The 17261-nt window shown below is 45.3% G+C and overlaps 1 protein-coding gene across 1 annotated transcript in view; it reads left to right on the top strand.

The window, feature by feature from the left end:
- The window catches only part of MEI1 (meiotic double-stranded break formation protein 1), a 39073-nt gene that overhangs the window by 10476 nt on the left and 11336 nt on the right, over nt 1–17261 (top strand). The window contains exons 11-22 of the mRNA XM_074870251.1: nt 1910–2044; nt 2945–3059; nt 4608–4726; nt 5790–5931; nt 7339–7450; nt 8100–8160; nt 9374–9471; nt 10255–10429; nt 10540–10687; nt 11256–11528; nt 14646–14811; nt 16942–17046. Of these exons, the coding sequence (XP_074726352.1) occupies nt 1910–2044; nt 2945–3059; nt 4608–4726; nt 5790–5931; nt 7339–7450; nt 8100–8160; nt 9374–9471; nt 10255–10429; nt 10540–10687; nt 11256–11528; nt 14646–14811; nt 16942–17046 (1649 nt within the window). The remainder of the gene's footprint in view (nt 1–1909; nt 2045–2944; nt 3060–4607; nt 4727–5789; nt 5932–7338; nt 7451–8099; nt 8161–9373; nt 9472–10254; nt 10430–10539; nt 10688–11255; nt 11529–14645; nt 14812–16941; nt 17047–17261) is intronic.

The following is a 17261-nucleotide window of genomic DNA, read 5'->3' as shown; positions in this document are numbered from 1 at the left end:
CCCCCAAGAGAGCCCTTGAGCTGAATTTTGGAAATGTCATAGTCAATTTTGTAGCAAGTGGCAGGATAAAAAGGAGAATGAAAAGCAGCAGTGCTAGAACAGTGTGATGATGCCAGTGTGGGATCTGTCAAAAAGAGAAACCAGGATGTGGGAAACACTAATTACAGCGTTTGTGCTTGTAAAACAAAGAGTACGCTCTGTGCAATTACTCTCATTTTCTAGCACACACGTTCTGTTTCTCTGAGCTTTGCCTCAGAAATGATGTTTTATTTAAAACTATCTCATAGTGGGGAAAGGGGTCTTACCCTGGAACCTCTGCTCTTGGTTTTTGCTTGCAGCTGGAGTCTCTTGTGTAAGTGAGCCCCACAGTCTGGTGTTGTCCAAACAGGACATACTGCTCCCCTTGGCAGTATGTCAGGGATGGTGGGTAGCTCTCCCTGGACAGCCTTGTCTCTCCTGGCACAGCCAGAGTGTCAGGCACAGTTTGGGGCCCAAAGACAAGAGGCTGCAGGAAACTGCAAGAGTGTTGTCCTTCACACTTTTCTCTCAGGCCCTGAAGACATCATAGTGCACCATATTGCAAGTGGGTTTGTGCCTCTTGTATGAGTCAGCAATACTCCTCCATCCCTTCCTCACTGCATGAGTCAGTGAAGACTTTTTTTTTTTCCTGATGTGTTTTACTTCAGAAGTCAGCGATTAAAGGAAGGAAATACAGAGGATTAATAGAATTACAGTGTAAGTAGAAACAATTTGGAAGTTCAGCACATCACTCATGGCTTGGGCCAGAGGCTGCTCCTGGTACCTGAGGGGTTTTCCCTGCCTTGCCCACCTCACAGCTTTTTCTCACAGCAGAATGTGAGGTGACTGCCAAGCTGGGTTTCATCCCACTGAGTGACTAAAAAGAGTGGTTCTGCCTCTGCTCACTTTTTGCCCTGTAGCTGGGCTACTAGTGTAATTTCTACTGAAGTTCATGCTCCTCTCCCATTTGTGCATGGGAGCATGTGCTCCTGGCTTGCTTTAGTCGGGCATGTCTGTGAAAACTGAATAACAGGGAATACTTTTGACTCCCAAGTCTGGCTCCTGTCATGCTGTGCTGCTTTTCTTGCTTCACTTCGGTGAGGTCCTCTGGCAGGCTGTTAATGCTTCTTGTCCGCATGTAGCTGCCTGTCTTCCCCCCACCTTCCCAACAGTACCTGGCTTTCCAGGAGCCAAATGAACACAGTCTGCCATTTACACAGCTCTGTCCAATGATGGGATTAATGGCTTGTCATCCCTCCATGGTCTCATGCTGAATGCTCAGAGGTGTTGGGCCACAAGGTGATCGGATGACTAAAATGCTTGCTATCAAGAAGAATTGTCAAAGCAGATGGTTTGTGTTTATTTTCCTAATTACTTTTCAAGTTCATGAAAGTCCCTGTCCTTCTGGCAGCATCTGGCATTAGAAGTGCTATAGGACTGTGAGAGAAGCTATTCTCATGGCATTGTCCTTGTTCTAGGATGGTGGTGTTTGCTAGTTTACTCAGAAATATGAATTGCCAGATGAATCCGCAAATGCCAGAGCAGGTGGCCTCAGCATAAAGTCCTAGGCAGAGAGATCAATGTATTTTGCAAAGCCTGTTTTTCTTGTGTTTTCATGTCAGTGTTCACTGGTGCAGTCACACAGTTATCCAGGCTGTGGGCTTTTTTTCATCATAGTAGGGCTCCAGACCTCCTGAAGTTCACTCTTTGTAGCAAACACTCCACCTGCTCAAGTTTGAGGCTATCTCCTTGATAGCAGCTGGCTCTGAATACTGAAAAGCATGGCTGGAACCACATGACTCAACTGTCCATTTGGTGAAATGAGGAGAGAGCCCTACAGTTACTTAACTCTGACAATATTCTCCTTGCTTACTCTGTTTCCTCTTTGCAGGCAACCAGTGGAAATCAAATTATTCACAAACCGAGGTGTATGTATAGAAGCCATTGATCTTTTGATGGAGACAGTGAACTGCCCAGTGTTGGAGGTGGTAGTGGAGGCTGTGAGAGCTGTGTCAGCTTTCCTGAGGTAGGCAGGAAGGTATTTGCAGGCTTTTCTTCAGATAGATCTGTTGATACCATGTTGGTCTCTGTGGCTTCCCTGTGGCTGTGTGGGTGAGTGCTCTGCAGTGGGACTTCTGGCTGAGACAGGTGTGGGTACAGCAGAGTTAGCTTCCCACCTGCCTCAAAAGGCTGCCAGGGCAATGAAGCTGTGGTAGGCAGCAAGTTGCTGCAGCAAGGACCTAGCATCGCAGGCAGGCTTGTACTGTGGCTGCTGTGGCTTTGTCACTCTGTGCCCCATCTGGATAGGTAAGAGCAAGCATGAGACTCTTCACAGTCATATGCCTTCTGACTGTAGTGGGAGCAGACAGTGAATGCAGTGAGGGTGTGTTCGGGTGCACATGTGGATGAAGGCACCATTCAGATATTGTATGCTGTGTGTGGTGGTTTAGCCTCTGCCGGGGTCTGAGACCACGCGGCCGCTGCCCCTCCCCCACAAAGGGAGTGAAATACAAAGCCCCAAGACTGAAATAAGGAAAGGTTTAATACAACAGTGCAATAGCAACACAACAAATAACAACAATAACAATAACAGTAATAGTGATAGCAGTGAACAGAGCAAAATAGCTACCAAATACAGCAGTGAGAAGCACGATGTACAAAACCATGAGTGCACCGCGCTCCGCGCCAGGAAAATGTGACCTGCCAGGATGTGACGTGGGCATGGTATATGAATAACCCAGCTAGAGCTCCCCCCCACTGCTGGGGAAACTTAACCCTATCCTGGTTAAACCAGGACACTGTGCTGGAGAGAAGTGGCAATGGCATATTGCTGTCAGAAGAGCAGTTATTTCTGCTGGTGTTGCCTTCCCAGGTGGAATGTCCCCAGCAGGGAATGTGCATGCTGTCTTTCTCTCCGCTTGTTCAGGAAGGACCATCTGAGCTCCCCTCCAGTCCCATATGAAGAGCTGCAGAAGCTGCTGGAGGCAGTGCTGAAGCGATGTGCTGACCTTTCCCCACCACAGAGTAGTAAGAGGCATGCGGTAAGTCAAAAATTGTTGTTGCTTGTTGGTAGGACCAACCAGGATAGGAACGACCCTCCTAGCACACTATGTGGATGTTGTATATATGTTCATTCTCTTGCCCTATGGTTGTTGGGTTCTCTGGTGTTTCTTTTGATCCTCATGCCTTGAGATGCTACCAAACTTTGTCTCTGAAGTAGCAGAAGATGAATGCTGGTGAATGTTGTCTTTCTAAACCCATGAAGATTTGTGGGGCACCACTTGAGCACACTGGCTCTCTTTACGTGTCCAGTCTTCCAAAGTAATTTGAACTTCCCCTTCTTTAGGCCCCCACCTTGTAAGCTGCATCGGTCAATCTGTTTTTTGGCAATGAACATCTCTTGCTTGCCTTCAGGCCAAGAGGGTCATCATATATGCACTGTGATCCCTTAGCAAGAGAGCTGTTTGTTCGCCACTCTGAACTGCAAATTCTTTCCTGTTCCTGGAATATGTAGTTAGTGTGATGTGCTGCTGGGACCTTTGCACTTCTGAGGAGAGCCTCCATTACAGATGACTAGTGAAAAGACAAGGGCTGAGCCTTCGCACTCTAGGCTTAGAGCCATGTAGGTTTAGATTACATGTCTGTAGTGGCAAGAGCATCTTGCTGGAGTACCAGAGTTCCAGATGCCCGATGAACTATCTTTAGGCCCAAGTTCTGTGGTACCAGATGTTTGTCTTCTCTGCCTGGAGAAGGCAGAACTACTTTCTGTCCCACAGGCAGTTGGTCAGTCTGTTTGCACACATACAGATCTTGGTGTTCCATTCAGAATAAGGAGCTATATGGGAAGGAAATTAGGCAGATAGTAAGGGCATCCAGGCTGTCTGTAAAGGGAGGAAAGGGGAAATGATTGTACCTGTACTAAGGTATCTCAGCATCAAATGGAGAAGGAGGAGTTCTGAACTGCCAGGCACCAGTGTGTCACCGTGCCTTCATCTGGTAGTATGTGGAGAAGACCACCACCATGGGTTAAGGCTTAAAAGTAGATTTTGAGTTCCAGGTGGTTCCCAGTTTGGGCAAATGATTAGCTCTGACGCTGCAGTTGGCTCCTGGCTGAACTCAGCGGAATGCTGTGTGGGAACAAGAGCTAGCACATGGGTAGTTGCTTACAAATCTGAGCCAGAGTAGAGAACTAAGATTTCAGTGCTGAGCAGGGAGAGGAACTGTTCAGTGTTGTCTGAAAAGTAATGGGAAGAAACAAAATTTTAAAAAAATATCAAATTTTCCCAGAAGGGTTTGAAGCTTCATTATCTGAACTGTTTAAAACTCAGATTAGACCAAACCACGGCAATGCAGACTGTAAAGACAGGGCAGTGCAGAACTAGTAGCTCTGTAACTCTGCCTTCCCTAGGAAGAGCACAGAACCTCTCTAACTCTGCCCTCCCTGGAGAAAGCACAGTAGTAAAAAACCAGCCGTGTGAAATAAGTGAGTGAAGGGAAATATGTTGTTCTTCCTGCTGCTGGTATCAGATAAGAAAGCTATTTTTTTCTGACAGTGAAATGAGATTTTGAAGACTTCTGTCCTTTAACAGGGTGATGTCCTATTCTCAGTGTCTCAGAGTCACCAAGCAAACAGAAATCTTAGCAGAGTTCCTCAGAGACAGGGCCAGTTCTTGCTTAACACTCTGGAAAGTTTCAGAAATGCTTGCAGGTGAGAACAAGTCAGGGGGTGTGCGAGTGGGTGGTGTGTGTGTCCATGTCCGTCCATCCTTCTGTCCTTGTAACTGAGTTCCTCTACCCAGCCCCACCACTGAAATATCACAGTTGAGTTCAGTGCATGGCACTTGTCAGTGAAACAACAGAAGGAGGGATATGTAGTGATAATGAAAATTTTGTGACACCTCTATGTGTCTCCCAAGAAATTTGCCTGGCACCTATCAGTTTATTTCACGTCTTTGGCCTTTGAAGAACTGCTTGAAAATTAGCCAAAACTACTGACAGTGTAAGAACTGTTGGAATGTATGGGTGAAACCATATTCCTGTGCCCTGGGATATGTGGTCTCACTGCCAGAGGGGATTAACCATTTAACAAATGTGTATCTGCTCCAGATGCTGCCTTGGATTTGCTCATGTCTGTGACCCATTAATGAAAGTGGGTTTATAAGCACTAGCTTTTCCTGTTTTGCTGGACGAGAGCTATCTGTCATCCTTAGCTGCACAGCAGGCGGTTGTAGATGAGTTTGTGCATGAATCCAGAGCTGTTGTTAGAAAATTCTAGCCAACTTAGTTATTTTGCCTTGCATCACTTGCTTTTGGCTTGTCTGAGATAATTCAGTCAGAAGCAGGTGTCCCTGTCTGCACTGACCCAGTGTCTTGGGGTGGTGTTAGAGCGCACTTGAGTTCTGTCATGGTTTTTAGATCAGCTGAATGGTTCCCTGGCTGATTTTCACAAGGTTTGCTGTATTGTGCTCCAGGCTCTCTGGCCTAGCTGAGAATCTTTAGTCTTGCCACACTAGGGATTCCCACAGCAGATACTTTCTTCACAGAAGCTAGGTCTTCCTTTCCCAACTTGTACTGTCGTGCAACCTTGCTGACTTTTAATAGCTTCACTCAAGAGGTAACTCTGTGATTGCCAGATTCCTTTATTTTCAACCCATCAGGTGTTTGTGGGGTCCTTAATCATGAAAGTTGTGATGGAAATCTAGTATTTCCTGACTTCCTTTACAGAGTGAGGAGGATTCCTCTTTTCTCTGGTATCTGCTGTGTGTTTGCAGGTTAGCAGTAGAATTCCAGAGTGACCCCATGGCCCAGGAGAATGCTTTCACTGCCCCCAACTCTGAGAGCAAGGACACGCTGAACAACTTCTCTAAGTTCCTGTTGAGGATTTGTGACACTCTCTGCATCCCCATGGTCATGGTAAGGTTTCTTTTGAACTTGGTCTATTCCTTGGGTGCCTGGAAAGGTGCTTTCAAGCACCAAGAGTGGGTTGCATAAGTGTTTTTTTGGGAAGAGAGCATGTAGAATAAACCAAGAACAGCTGTGGCATTTGCCACCTCTCCAGAGCCAAATGTGGCATTATACAGTTCATGCAAAATGGGAGTGTATGGTCTCAGAGGGTGGAGAAATTCATAAAGCTTCCATGTAGGTGGCAGTGTCTTTCTTCAGACTGTGCAATCCCCATAGCCTATGTCATGCTGTCTAATCCATGGCAGCTCTGGATGTTGCAGAAAATGACGAGTACCTGAACTGTTGTTTCCCCTTCTGCCACTGTTTCAAAACTTGGCTATGTCCTGAAAAGCAGCTGTATTTTGTGCCTGCAATTTCATTTTCACACTTCTTTCCAGAAGGTATTGAGGCAGCTGGCCAGTCTACACAGCAAGGGCAGTACTAAGCTTTGTGCCTCAGTAAGGCCAGGGACATGGTTTAAAAAGCAGCTGTGGAGAGTCACGTGTGCTGTAGTGTTCCATACGGACCTGTCACTAAGACACTTGGAGCAGAATTGTCAAAACGATGGGACTCTGGTTGTGGTTTCAGATGTTGAGTAAATTTTGCTTGTGCTTTGCCACAGGTTCAACTGTACGGATTCTTTCAGTTGGGAGCTTGGAGATGTTTTGTTTGTATTTTTTTTTAACCAATCTCTTGGTAGGCAGCTGCAGTGGCATTGCTGTTCCCCTCCCTGAAGGGAGGGTGCAGTGTATTCAGTTTGGCAAAGCTGGAGTCAGTGTACTGTTTCTTGCTCATTGAACTTGAGTAAAAATTAATGGACTGTGACAAAATTGTCCAGTGACCTTCTACAAGAGCGAGTTGAGTTGTTCTGTTCTAAACAGTTTAGGGCTGGACTCTGTAGAGAGCTTAAATGCCTGTGTTTGCCACAACTCAATAAAACACTGAAGCACAGGTGTTAAGCGTTACTCATGTTAGCTGCACGTAAGCATATGTCATGTGTTGTATGCCAGACTGGAGAATTAGCCATCTGACCTGTAAGAGCAGTTACTTCCAGGGCAATATGGGCAGTAATGTTAGTCGCTATGCATTAAGGCTGGACTGGTTGGCAGCTAGAATCAGGAAGAAGTTTCTTGTTTGGTGTAATGTCTTGCAGAGTTAGCAGCACAGCTCATAACGTTGGCAGAGGGGAGCGTTAGTTGTTTTCAAAGTGCTCTGTAAGCCTGTGTACTTGCTGCCAGACATTTTGGTGGAAAAACTGTTACTTCGTTTGTTTGGATTTAGAAATCTAACTTTCTGGGCAGGCAGGAGGCCGGAAGAAAGCTGCTGCTTTCAGTGTTTACTGGATATAATGCACCTGATCTTTTCTTCTTTCCACAGAACTACCTGGAAAGGGCTGTCAGCCCATCAGTGATGGAAGTTTTCATCTCAACACTTAATACCCTCTTTACAGTGGTGCCAAACATGCGGAATAAGTTCTCCAAAAAGCTGGGTATGGGGGTAGTGTGGGTCATGTTCTCTGTGCTCTTAACTTAACTGATGGAACTTCCTGCTACTGCATATTATTGAGGCAATGAGCTTAACGAGACTTTATGTGGAGGGTTATATTACATGTTTATATGAGTAAGAATAGAGTGCGCAGTCATGTTCAGCAGAATGAAAAAGTTATTTGGTCTAGCAGTGATGATGGGACAGATTTTATTTTAGATAAGTAAGTTGTGTCAGCTTTACCCTTTCCTCTGGAATATTCAGAATTGGCTGTTCCTGTAGACAGGGATTATGCTGGAATTGTTGGTGGGATTTTACTATGTAGAAATCCTATTTATTCTGTGTATTCCTTACTCTTGCATATCAGAGAGGTGATGTAGAGAATTCCTCCATTCTAAACATGTGAAGCTGGCAAATCTTCCCTTCTCCTCCCGAGAAAACAAATGAATCTTGGATACTCCCCTCCAAACCAAACTCAGAGTAGTTTACTTTGGGTGAGAAAACCTAACAAATGTGTTCTTACTGAGATGGCCTGCCCTATTCACCAGGTTTGCTTGGAGATGTGTGGGGATGGTTATGAAATCTGCCTACTCTTTTCCCTTATCGCACACGTTCTGTGCTGCTTTGACATTTTTGTCTTGCTTTCTGTCTAGCATCCTCCTCCTTCATCCAACTGACACTGGAGCTGAAGGCCAGATTTTGCTCTGTACAAAGGTATTGTGATGTGTGTATTGCGAGCAAGTCAAAATTTGCCAGATGGGAAAGCAGATCGTGCCTTATCTAATGCACCTGATTAGGCAAGATGGGAGCTGAAAGACTCAAGAGTGGTTGTATTTTATTGCAAAATGTAAATGGTTACTGACAATGGGAAAGCTGGATGTGGAAGAAAGGAGAAGCAGTCGAGTAGGGGGCGGGTGGATTTTCACAGTGTTGTGAGAATTCTGTGCTCTGTCGTGAGCTGCACAGATAGAGATAAAGCAGCCTGACTTTGGAGTAGTCAAATCAGTGGGTGTTCTGAAAAGAGGTAACAGTAGCATCAGTTCCATCTCAGCTCTGGCTTCCTTGTGGTGTGATAATGTATAAGAAATAGGAGGGAGGAGGAAGACTTCAACAGCAGACATTGCCAAGGGTCTTCTGTAGCAGAGGCTGTGATTTCTAGGTTGAGGAGCACTTGGGGAGACTCTCTGTGGTCTGCAGAGATGTTTTACCTCCTCTTCCCTGTGACTGCATTTCATTAAAAGAGTAAACAAAATACACAGCACCCCTAGTCCAGGTTACTACTGTGGAACTTAGAGTGGGGATGTTTGTGCGTGTGGATGGTGTGTGGGGGGGTGATCTAGGCCTCTGAATACAGTAGTGTGGGGCACCAAGGATGGTATGTTATAGTGCAGAGATGTTTGGTTATGTCCTATCCTGCAAGGAAATAATTAGAGAGAAACACCTGGAAATAGAGCTGTTCTCACCCTTTTAGTTAACATTTTGGCATTCTTCATTGTCCATCCCTGGAAATGCCATTGCTACAAAATCTCCTTACTGGTGTTTGCCAGTGGAATCAGGTATCAGGAGCCACCCTCAAACACCTCCCATTCTCTGCAGTGTTAGAGGACCTGCCCTTACAGGACTGCCTGTGTATACCAGGTATGATGATTGTGAGAGTACCCCACTGTATTCATATTGTCCCAAGGTATGTGAACACGTTCACTGACGTCGCCACACACATCTGCCACATTTGTGAGCTGACTGTCCTTTGGGAACTCCCTGTTTTCCTGGAAGCCCACGTTGGCTCCTGGAGTCTTCTTGTGACAGGGCAGGTGCTTGTATGTAATCATTCAGTAAACTGAGGTTCTGGTAGACAGCATGTGATATTAGAAGTATGAAGAGGATGTTTCTAGCCTTCCTCACTGTATCTTTCTGCTCTTCTTCACAGTAATCCTGCCTTGAATCAGGCCTGTTCCAGCTTCCTCTGCAGCTTGTGCCTGAGCCTTTACTCTGCCACAGAGAAGGAGAGAACTTCTTCTCAGGAGGGCAAGTTGGGGGAAAGAGACAAGTTGCTTCTTTTAGTTTGAGGCTCTGCCACCCTCTATTTAGGCAATAGGTGCAAAAATAATAATTTAAAAAAAAAAAAAAAAGACAAAGCAGAAGGGAAGGGAATTCTATTTAGAGATTTCTTTTTCCCAGCTTTTTTTTTAAGCTGATCCAGCAAGGAGATGACACTCAGAGAATGCCTTTTGAAGAGTTTGGAATACTACCTGAAAGAATGTGTTTCATCTGCCTATGGTTTTGTTTACATGGTGGCATTTATTAGCACAACTGTACATGGCTTAATTGAAGCAATGTTACTTGCCACATAGTCACCCATATCTGCAGATTAAGGTAATTCTTCCCTCTGGCATACTCTCTAAATCTTTCCTGCCTATCTGTAACTTTCCATAACAGGTAAGTCACAAATAAATGAGATGAAAGTTTCCACATCACAAAAACTACTTTTCCCACTGGCAGTGGTTGGTCACCATACAGGCAGCATCAGCAAAGAGCTAGGAACCTCAAAGAGAAGTGTCTTTTCATCCTCAAAGCCAGCTCCATTAAATCGGGTCTCACACCTTTATTCATGCCAAATCATAGAGGTGTGCTTGCTGTACGTAGACTGGGGGGTAGTAGGTTGGCCTTGATATTTCTTACCTCGGGAGCTTCCCTAATTTAATGTGCTTGAGTTAGGGCAGGCAGATGCTTTCATCCCCCTGTTCCACTCTGCTTTGTCATAGACATTCCTCATCACTGCCTGCCTGCTCATACTAGTTTTATTTCTAGAGCAAGAGATGTCTGAGCTCCTGCAGAAGGGTCTGCCTCAATTAAACTACACCATTGCTGAAAGCCTTCTCCTCCTGGCTGAAACCCCTGAGCCTTTCTCCTTGGATCAGTCTCTTTGCAGCCACCAACACTGCTTCATACTACTCTTATACTTTGCCTGCACCCATGGGGACAGGTGAGCCAGGAGTATACAAGGTAGTTGGTTTTGTGGCCATTACATACCATGTATTGGTGGGTAAGGCATGTCTAATGTTATTGTTTCCACTCTAATTTCCTTGAATGTAGGTTTGTCCCAGAAGCAGAATTATTTTTAGCCGTAAGAAATTTCCTCCTATCAGCACAGGACCATGGAGACTGTCCCCCTGCATATGTACTCAGAGCTGCACTTTACCTCCTTGCTGTCTGTCAGGACAAAGGCAAAACCCTGGACTTGGTAAAAGAAGATTTCATTCCTACCTCTTGGACCTTTTTTGTTGAAACTGAGGTTTCTCCCCACTCCCATCAACCCCCTTACAGAAAGTATTTTGACATAGGTGGTGAGCGGTGAATGAGTGAAGAGTGTGCAGTGCATCTGCACTCTGGGAAGTTAACTGTGAAAAGCCACTAGGGAATGTAGATTTGACTGAATAAACTTGTGTATGTGTGGGAAGTGTAAATGCGTTGGATAGGCTGTGAATTCACGTATGGAATATAATAAATTTCATAGCTTCAGTCTCCTGAACACATCTACAGCCTCTGCAGCAGGCTTTCTAGTGTTCCCATATGGCTCTTTGCTGCTGCACAGCTTTGAGCACTGTATAAAGCCTACAAGTTTCTTAGCCTTTGTGATGCAAATGGGCTTCACAAAATGATGTTTAACTGATATATCTGATTGTCTACTTAAAAGGCAGTGTGACTGTTTCTCACAGTAAACTCTCATCACTTAGCTTTTTGATATTCAGTATCTAGTGATTATTTTGTTCTCTCTCCCCCTCCCCCTTTCCCTCCCACACACTTACCAGAGGTCGTTGTGTACCATAAGGAGGATCCTGGATGGTTTTCCAGATCTGAGCTTGGTCTACGTCCATTGTCCTCTCCTGCTGAAATTCTTCCTGCACTACCCTGAATTTATGGGGAGATTCGGACACCAAGTCCTCCAACTCTGGTTTTCCTGGGGAGACTGCAAGCAAACTGGGATTGAAGAAGCTGGGTTTGGCATGTCTGATCAGCCAAACAGTGCTAACCCATTACTTCTCATTCTGAAGAGCAATTCCAGCATTTTACTTATTTTACTGGTACGTGACTTTCACAAGGACAGACTGCTACCCTGGCCCTGATTTAGGGGGCTTTTTGGTTCTTAAAGCTCTCAGTGCTGTTATAAGGCCAAGGATTCTGCTAGAAGGGCCCAAGTATACACAGACTTCCACCTCCCAGGGAAGCCTGATAAGGAAAATGGGACTGTGTATGTGTGTTAGCTCTTTCTCCGTCATCGATCCACTGTGAAAGAAATGGATCTTTTGAGACTTGGCTAGGAAGGGATCTGAAGGGTGCTGCTGATGTATGCCATGAAAAACCTCATTCCTTTTTCTATCCAGATACACAGCTGGGTACTCCAGATTCTTCTGTGACAGCCTTTCAAGAAGCTGTTTTGCTAATTTGGGAGCAGTGGTTTACTACTGATAGATGAGAACAGTATGAGGAACAAAGAACTTCAAAAAAGCAGCATGCAGAGACAGGTCTTGAGGGCACAACTTTCTGTTTGCTTGGGGTTTTAATTTTGTTTGTTTTTAACTGAAGAGTCTTGTTAGAGATTTTTGCAGTGCTCTTGAGTTTTCAGGACTGCAAATAGCACATTTTATTGCTCTTAAAAGAGAAAATAAAAATCTTGGGACAGGGAAAATTAATCAGTGCAAGGGAGAAAGGGGCCTTGGAAGTAGCAGGACTAGTGTATTTGCCTTTAGCTGGTGTAATGAGCTCTGTTAACATACGTAATCATGACAGAATCCAGGTTCTGATGGCTGCTCAGAGGCGTTCTCTCAGTTCCACCTCCCCCACCTGCCCTGTCACCCCTCCCCATCAGTGACCACTTGTCCCATGACTGATCAGCCAGTCAGATAGTAAATACTTGCTAACATTTCCACACAAGAACATGAGACTTGTGTGTAAGTGCAAAAGCTAAGAGCTGTGATGTTTCTTCTCTAGCCTGTTAGAGGAATTAAACTATGTATCATTGAGAATAAAAAGCCACATCAGCAGACAATGAAAAAGCAAGGTTTGATTCTGAGTGGGCACCCATCAGGCATTACAGACTGGCATGTATTTGTTCTGATCAAAGAGGCTGTGAAGTAAATTTTAATATCCCAGGTTACTGAAATGACTGACAGGAGGGCTTTTGCATAGGGCAGTTCTTTCACAGTTAGGGTGATACTGCAGAGTAGGTAGCAACATCCAGGCGTTTGATACCATTGCAGAGCATTAGTAAAAGTGATCAGTGAGTTGACATACCACTACAAATTAAGGAGGAGAAGTGTCCCATGAGACTTGCCTATGCTGTTACCTGTGGCAGTAGTTCTGGAACCTATCACTCCATAAACTAAAGCACATGTATACGTCACAGGTCTATCAGTAAGCAAAAGAGAAACAGTGGCTCCTCCTCTGAATGGTACAACATTCCTGCTCTCTCTTTTCTGTCTTGCTATGTGATCTTGCAGAAATAAATTAATTTAGCTCTGTCCCAGTCTTTAAAGTGGGTTGTAATAAATCACAGGCTTTGACAATTCACCTTTCAGTTGGGAAAGAGCATAATCAATCTGAATTTAGATGGGCTAATAAAACAGTGCAATATCCTGGGATAAATATACTGTCAGATGTAAACAAAACTTATGAGGTGAATAACCTCAGCCTAAGAATGCACTAGTAAAATGGAAAGGCCTCTGCATGGTACAGTGAAACAAATATTAATGTTCTTCCGAGGATGATTTATTTGTTTATCTGCTTTTAATAATTGTCTGGATTAGATAGAACAGATGGTTAGTGGCTTCATCTGAGACCTTGAGCTTCTGAGTAGGAAGGAAGATGTTAACACAGTGATGCATTGAACAGGACCAGGAAGGCTGTGGCCCTTGGTTAGTGCCATTTTGTGCTGTGTGTGTTCATCTGGGGGTGAATGTCGTCGTGATCACACACTGTCTCACTTGTCTTCTCTATGCTCCAGATCTGAGCTGCTCTCTCAGAGAACAGAGATAGGCTGACTGACGTTAGATTACATTTCTGAATGTCATATGGCACAGATCTATGTCGGCGTAGGTGATTGTGCAGACAGCTCCCTGCCCCTTATTCCTGAAGGTCTCATATACAGGCAGGAATCAGTCTCAGAACTACAGAGGTTTTTCTGGCACAGGCAGCCTGTTCTTACCTTAACTGTTTTCTTTGGGTATGGGGTCCCAGAGCCATTTCCTCTCCATCATCCCCGTCTGGCTGCATGACTACTGTGTGATAGGGAAAGGCAGCTGGAAAAGGCAGTACGCTGTCCTGGCAGGCTGTAGGCTTGGTTGCTGAGACCAGTTTTCTGTTTACCTCTTTCAGCTGTACCATTTGCAATGCAGTAGCCAGGACTACTGGGGGAGGAGAGAAGAGGTTGTGCTGACATAATACGTGTTGAGATGATCATATTATGTCAGCACTACCAGGCATTTTCTGCCTGATCTTTATGGAACTGCATCTGTACATGCTGTGCAGGTGAATTTAATGTTAAACACCTTAACAACAAAAGTATGCCCAAATTAAGGCTACTGGCTGTGGGATTCAGCTCAGAGACTCCAGACAGAGCTCTCTAGTCAAGAAGCAGGTTCGTGGGCTGAATGCTGTGTACACGACTCTTCCATTTTCCATGACTGAGTGATTACTTGTCTGGTTTATGTACGTTTCATGCAGTTTAGCTGTTATGTTGCTACTGCAGATACCAGGCTGCCAGCTTTTTGAAAATGAGTAACTATGGACTGACTCATAAGCTTGATTTTAGGTAAGCATCTTTAATATGCAACCTGATTTTTCAAAACAACCAGGAGAGCAGAAGTGCCGGAGACTCTGTGCTCTTGGAAGCAGGGCCCTGCCTTTAGGATCTCACTTGTCTAAAACCTTGACCTTAAATGTATGTTACCCCTACACTTGTGTGCTGGATGAGAGTTACATAGCCAAATGCATTCTTTAAACAGGATATTACTCAGAGGTGCCTATCAAATGAGAGTCCGTCTGCTTTTTTCCAGTTCTCTATTTAATCAGGACATACTTAATCTGAATGGGGCTTTATTAGGCTGTTTCCCAAGGCACGAGATTAGCATAATGGTATTAAATAGCAGTGACTTCTGCCTAATCAGGGCAGAAAGGTAATGCATGTGCTTCTTCCCTTGCAGGACCTCGTCTGCTCAAGCTCTGTGGAGGTGGCTTGGAAGGTGTTAATGACTCTAAGGACCTTCCTGGAAACGAATGAGGATGTCCTTGTCTGTGACCTCCTCCGGAGTCGGTTCCTACAGATTCTGCAGCAGCTGCTGGTAGAGAGCAGCTCAGCCTCCTTACAAGGTGATGCCCCTCTGTGACTTGGTCTTGCTGTAAGACCAACTAGCAGGGTAGATGGCTGAAGGGATGCAGTCTGGGATAAAGTGGTTTTAAACTCCCAATGTAGCTTCAGTACTTATCTGCATGAGAAAATTTACAGACAGAACTGTGCTGATTTAGTTTCCTTCTCCAGAGATTCTTGTTTTGAAGTGAGAGTCTTTTTCTGATTTAGGTTGTTCTGGCTTCAAACTGTGATTGTTAAACCAAGGCAAGGTTTTCTTATACTGTCGTTAAGTGTTCAAGTGGAGAGCTGAGCTGGTAAATCTCCCAGCTTGAACAGGGGCTCAACCAGTGATTGAAAGACATCCTCTTTTTTGCCTCTTCTCTGTGCCAAACAGCTTGGCGTGCCTGAGTACACTTGGTTCCCAGGGCACAGGGACTGGGAGCAGAGATTATTTGAATCATTCATGATATTGATCTCCAAACAGACACTGTGGTATCACCAGATCTCATAGTTCTGTTAAATCTCTCAGAGATTTAGCAGGGTTGTGACTGGGGAAAATCCCTCTGTTTTCCTTACTAACCCTGTCTGTGGAGTTGGGACTGTTGTCCCACCGTGAATGATGCTGTGCAAAGCAGTCTGTGAGCTTGAACTGAAAAAGGGAGCAGTGCTAGGATGTCCTTGGCTTCCCTGGGATAGGGGCCCAAGCACAGTTTTTACTTGTTCCACAGGGGAACACTGACACTTGTAACAGCCCTGCTCTGTTTGGGGTGTTTTGCTGTACAGCAGTTGAGATGGAAACAACAAGGGGGGGAAGTGTTTTTGCCTTACCTCCAGCAACATCAGTAGGCTGGAGAAGAGGCAGGGTTGAAAGCAGGAGCATGGTGGAGCATGAGGCTACAAGATTATGGATAAAGAAGGCAATGTTGGCATCTGCCAGATCTGATCTTGTTTGGAATTGTGCACATTTGGGACTTGTGAACCTCTGTCACTGATCTAGGGGTGCCAGGGGCTGCAGGGAGACAGATTGTCTGTTTCCTGTTGTGGGAGTCAGACCTGTTCCCCCATATTGCTGGTGATGGAGATAGAGCACTGGACTAGAAGGGCTTTTGCAAGATTCAAGCCCTTCTGCTACCACTAATATCCCCAGCTCCTCTTCATACTGCATCTTGAGCTCGTTAGCTGAGTTCCTGGCAGCCCCGTCCAGAAAGTCAAACACCAGATGTAGTCTGGAGACACAGCTTCCTTGTCTGCAAGCACACAGACAGCTCTCTGTGAGGTCTGGGGCAGATAAGTCCAGGGGATCTGCATCCCTGTTCAAACGGTACCCTGCTCTTAGGCAACAAGAAGGCCCAACAGTGGGACTTCATCAAGAATATCTAACATTAAAGACACCCGTAAATGTTTTCTCCTCAAAACTGAAAATTCCTGAGCTTTTTTGAAGACATTTTCTGGAGAAGATAGTTGCTTGCTGTAGGAATGGCTATATACAATACAAAATCTTTACCTGTTTACAGCACTGAAGAAGAGTGAATATACTAGGAAGGGTTTGCCCTGGGGAGTTGGTGGTCTGAGCAGCTCCATTCTCCCCATATACAGACCTGCCGTGTAGGGCTCTCACCTCTACTGTGTCTGCTCTGCCCTGTGGGGTGGGATAGACGGCATTTTCCAGCCTCACAAGGTGGAGGAGAACAAATGGTGTGCAGCCGAGCGCTCTGAGGTGCTGGGCTGCTGTCAAAGCACAGGCTGCCAGCGATGGTCAAGTAGAGGAGACGAGGGCAGTCTAGGAAGGGCTAATGACTTCTGGCTTATTAGAGCTATCAATTTGAGTGTGTTGTGACCATGCCCCTTACATGGTTCACTAAGGGTCTAGGTGACTCTAGCCTCCTTTTTCCCCCCTGTTCTCTAGTTTTTCCTAGAATGGTGTTGGCAGAATCCAGTGTGTAACTCAGGCCAACCCACAATGGCAGAAAGGTGGCCTGATCCAGAGGGGACTGTGTGTCAGTGTGTGTGTGTCTGTGTGTGTGTAAAGGGGAAATACTTCCTCCCCTAACCCACCCTTATTCCTGAGTCAGCAAATTAATTCTTGGCATGCTGTAAGGTACAACAGTTTAGAGTTCACTGACAATCTAAGCTGTCTGTGCCCTTCTTAGCTAACAGAAACCTGCCTGTTTTGCTGAGCCTCCTTTTCCTGGTGCAGTTGCGGAGCAAGGGTGTGCGGGAGCTGGACAGCACAGACTTCAAGCTCCTTCACCAGGGTGAGTCTGTGAGTCCATCTTCTCCCAGGGGTTTTTGATCTGTGTTTTTTAATTGTTCCATAAGATGATTAGGCACTGGCTCTTTGTCCTTTGGGAGAAGGTGTACTTTGCATTACAGTTACGGTTGCTTTGAGATACTTTCATAGCCACAGCATTGTAAAGAGCCCTGGTTACCAGTTCAGTCAACAAAACCAAGGCTCTCTTCCTTTTGCTTT

The sequence above is a fragment of the Strix uralensis genome, chromosome 5 (genome assembly GCF_047716275.1).
Source record: "Strix uralensis isolate ZFMK-TIS-50842 chromosome 5, bStrUra1, whole genome shotgun sequence".
NCBI lineage: Eukaryota > Metazoa > Chordata > Aves > Strigiformes > Strigidae > Strix > Strix uralensis.
The sequence above is the reverse complement of the archived record's forward strand: the minus strand, read 5'-3'. Positions and strand labels throughout refer to the sequence as shown.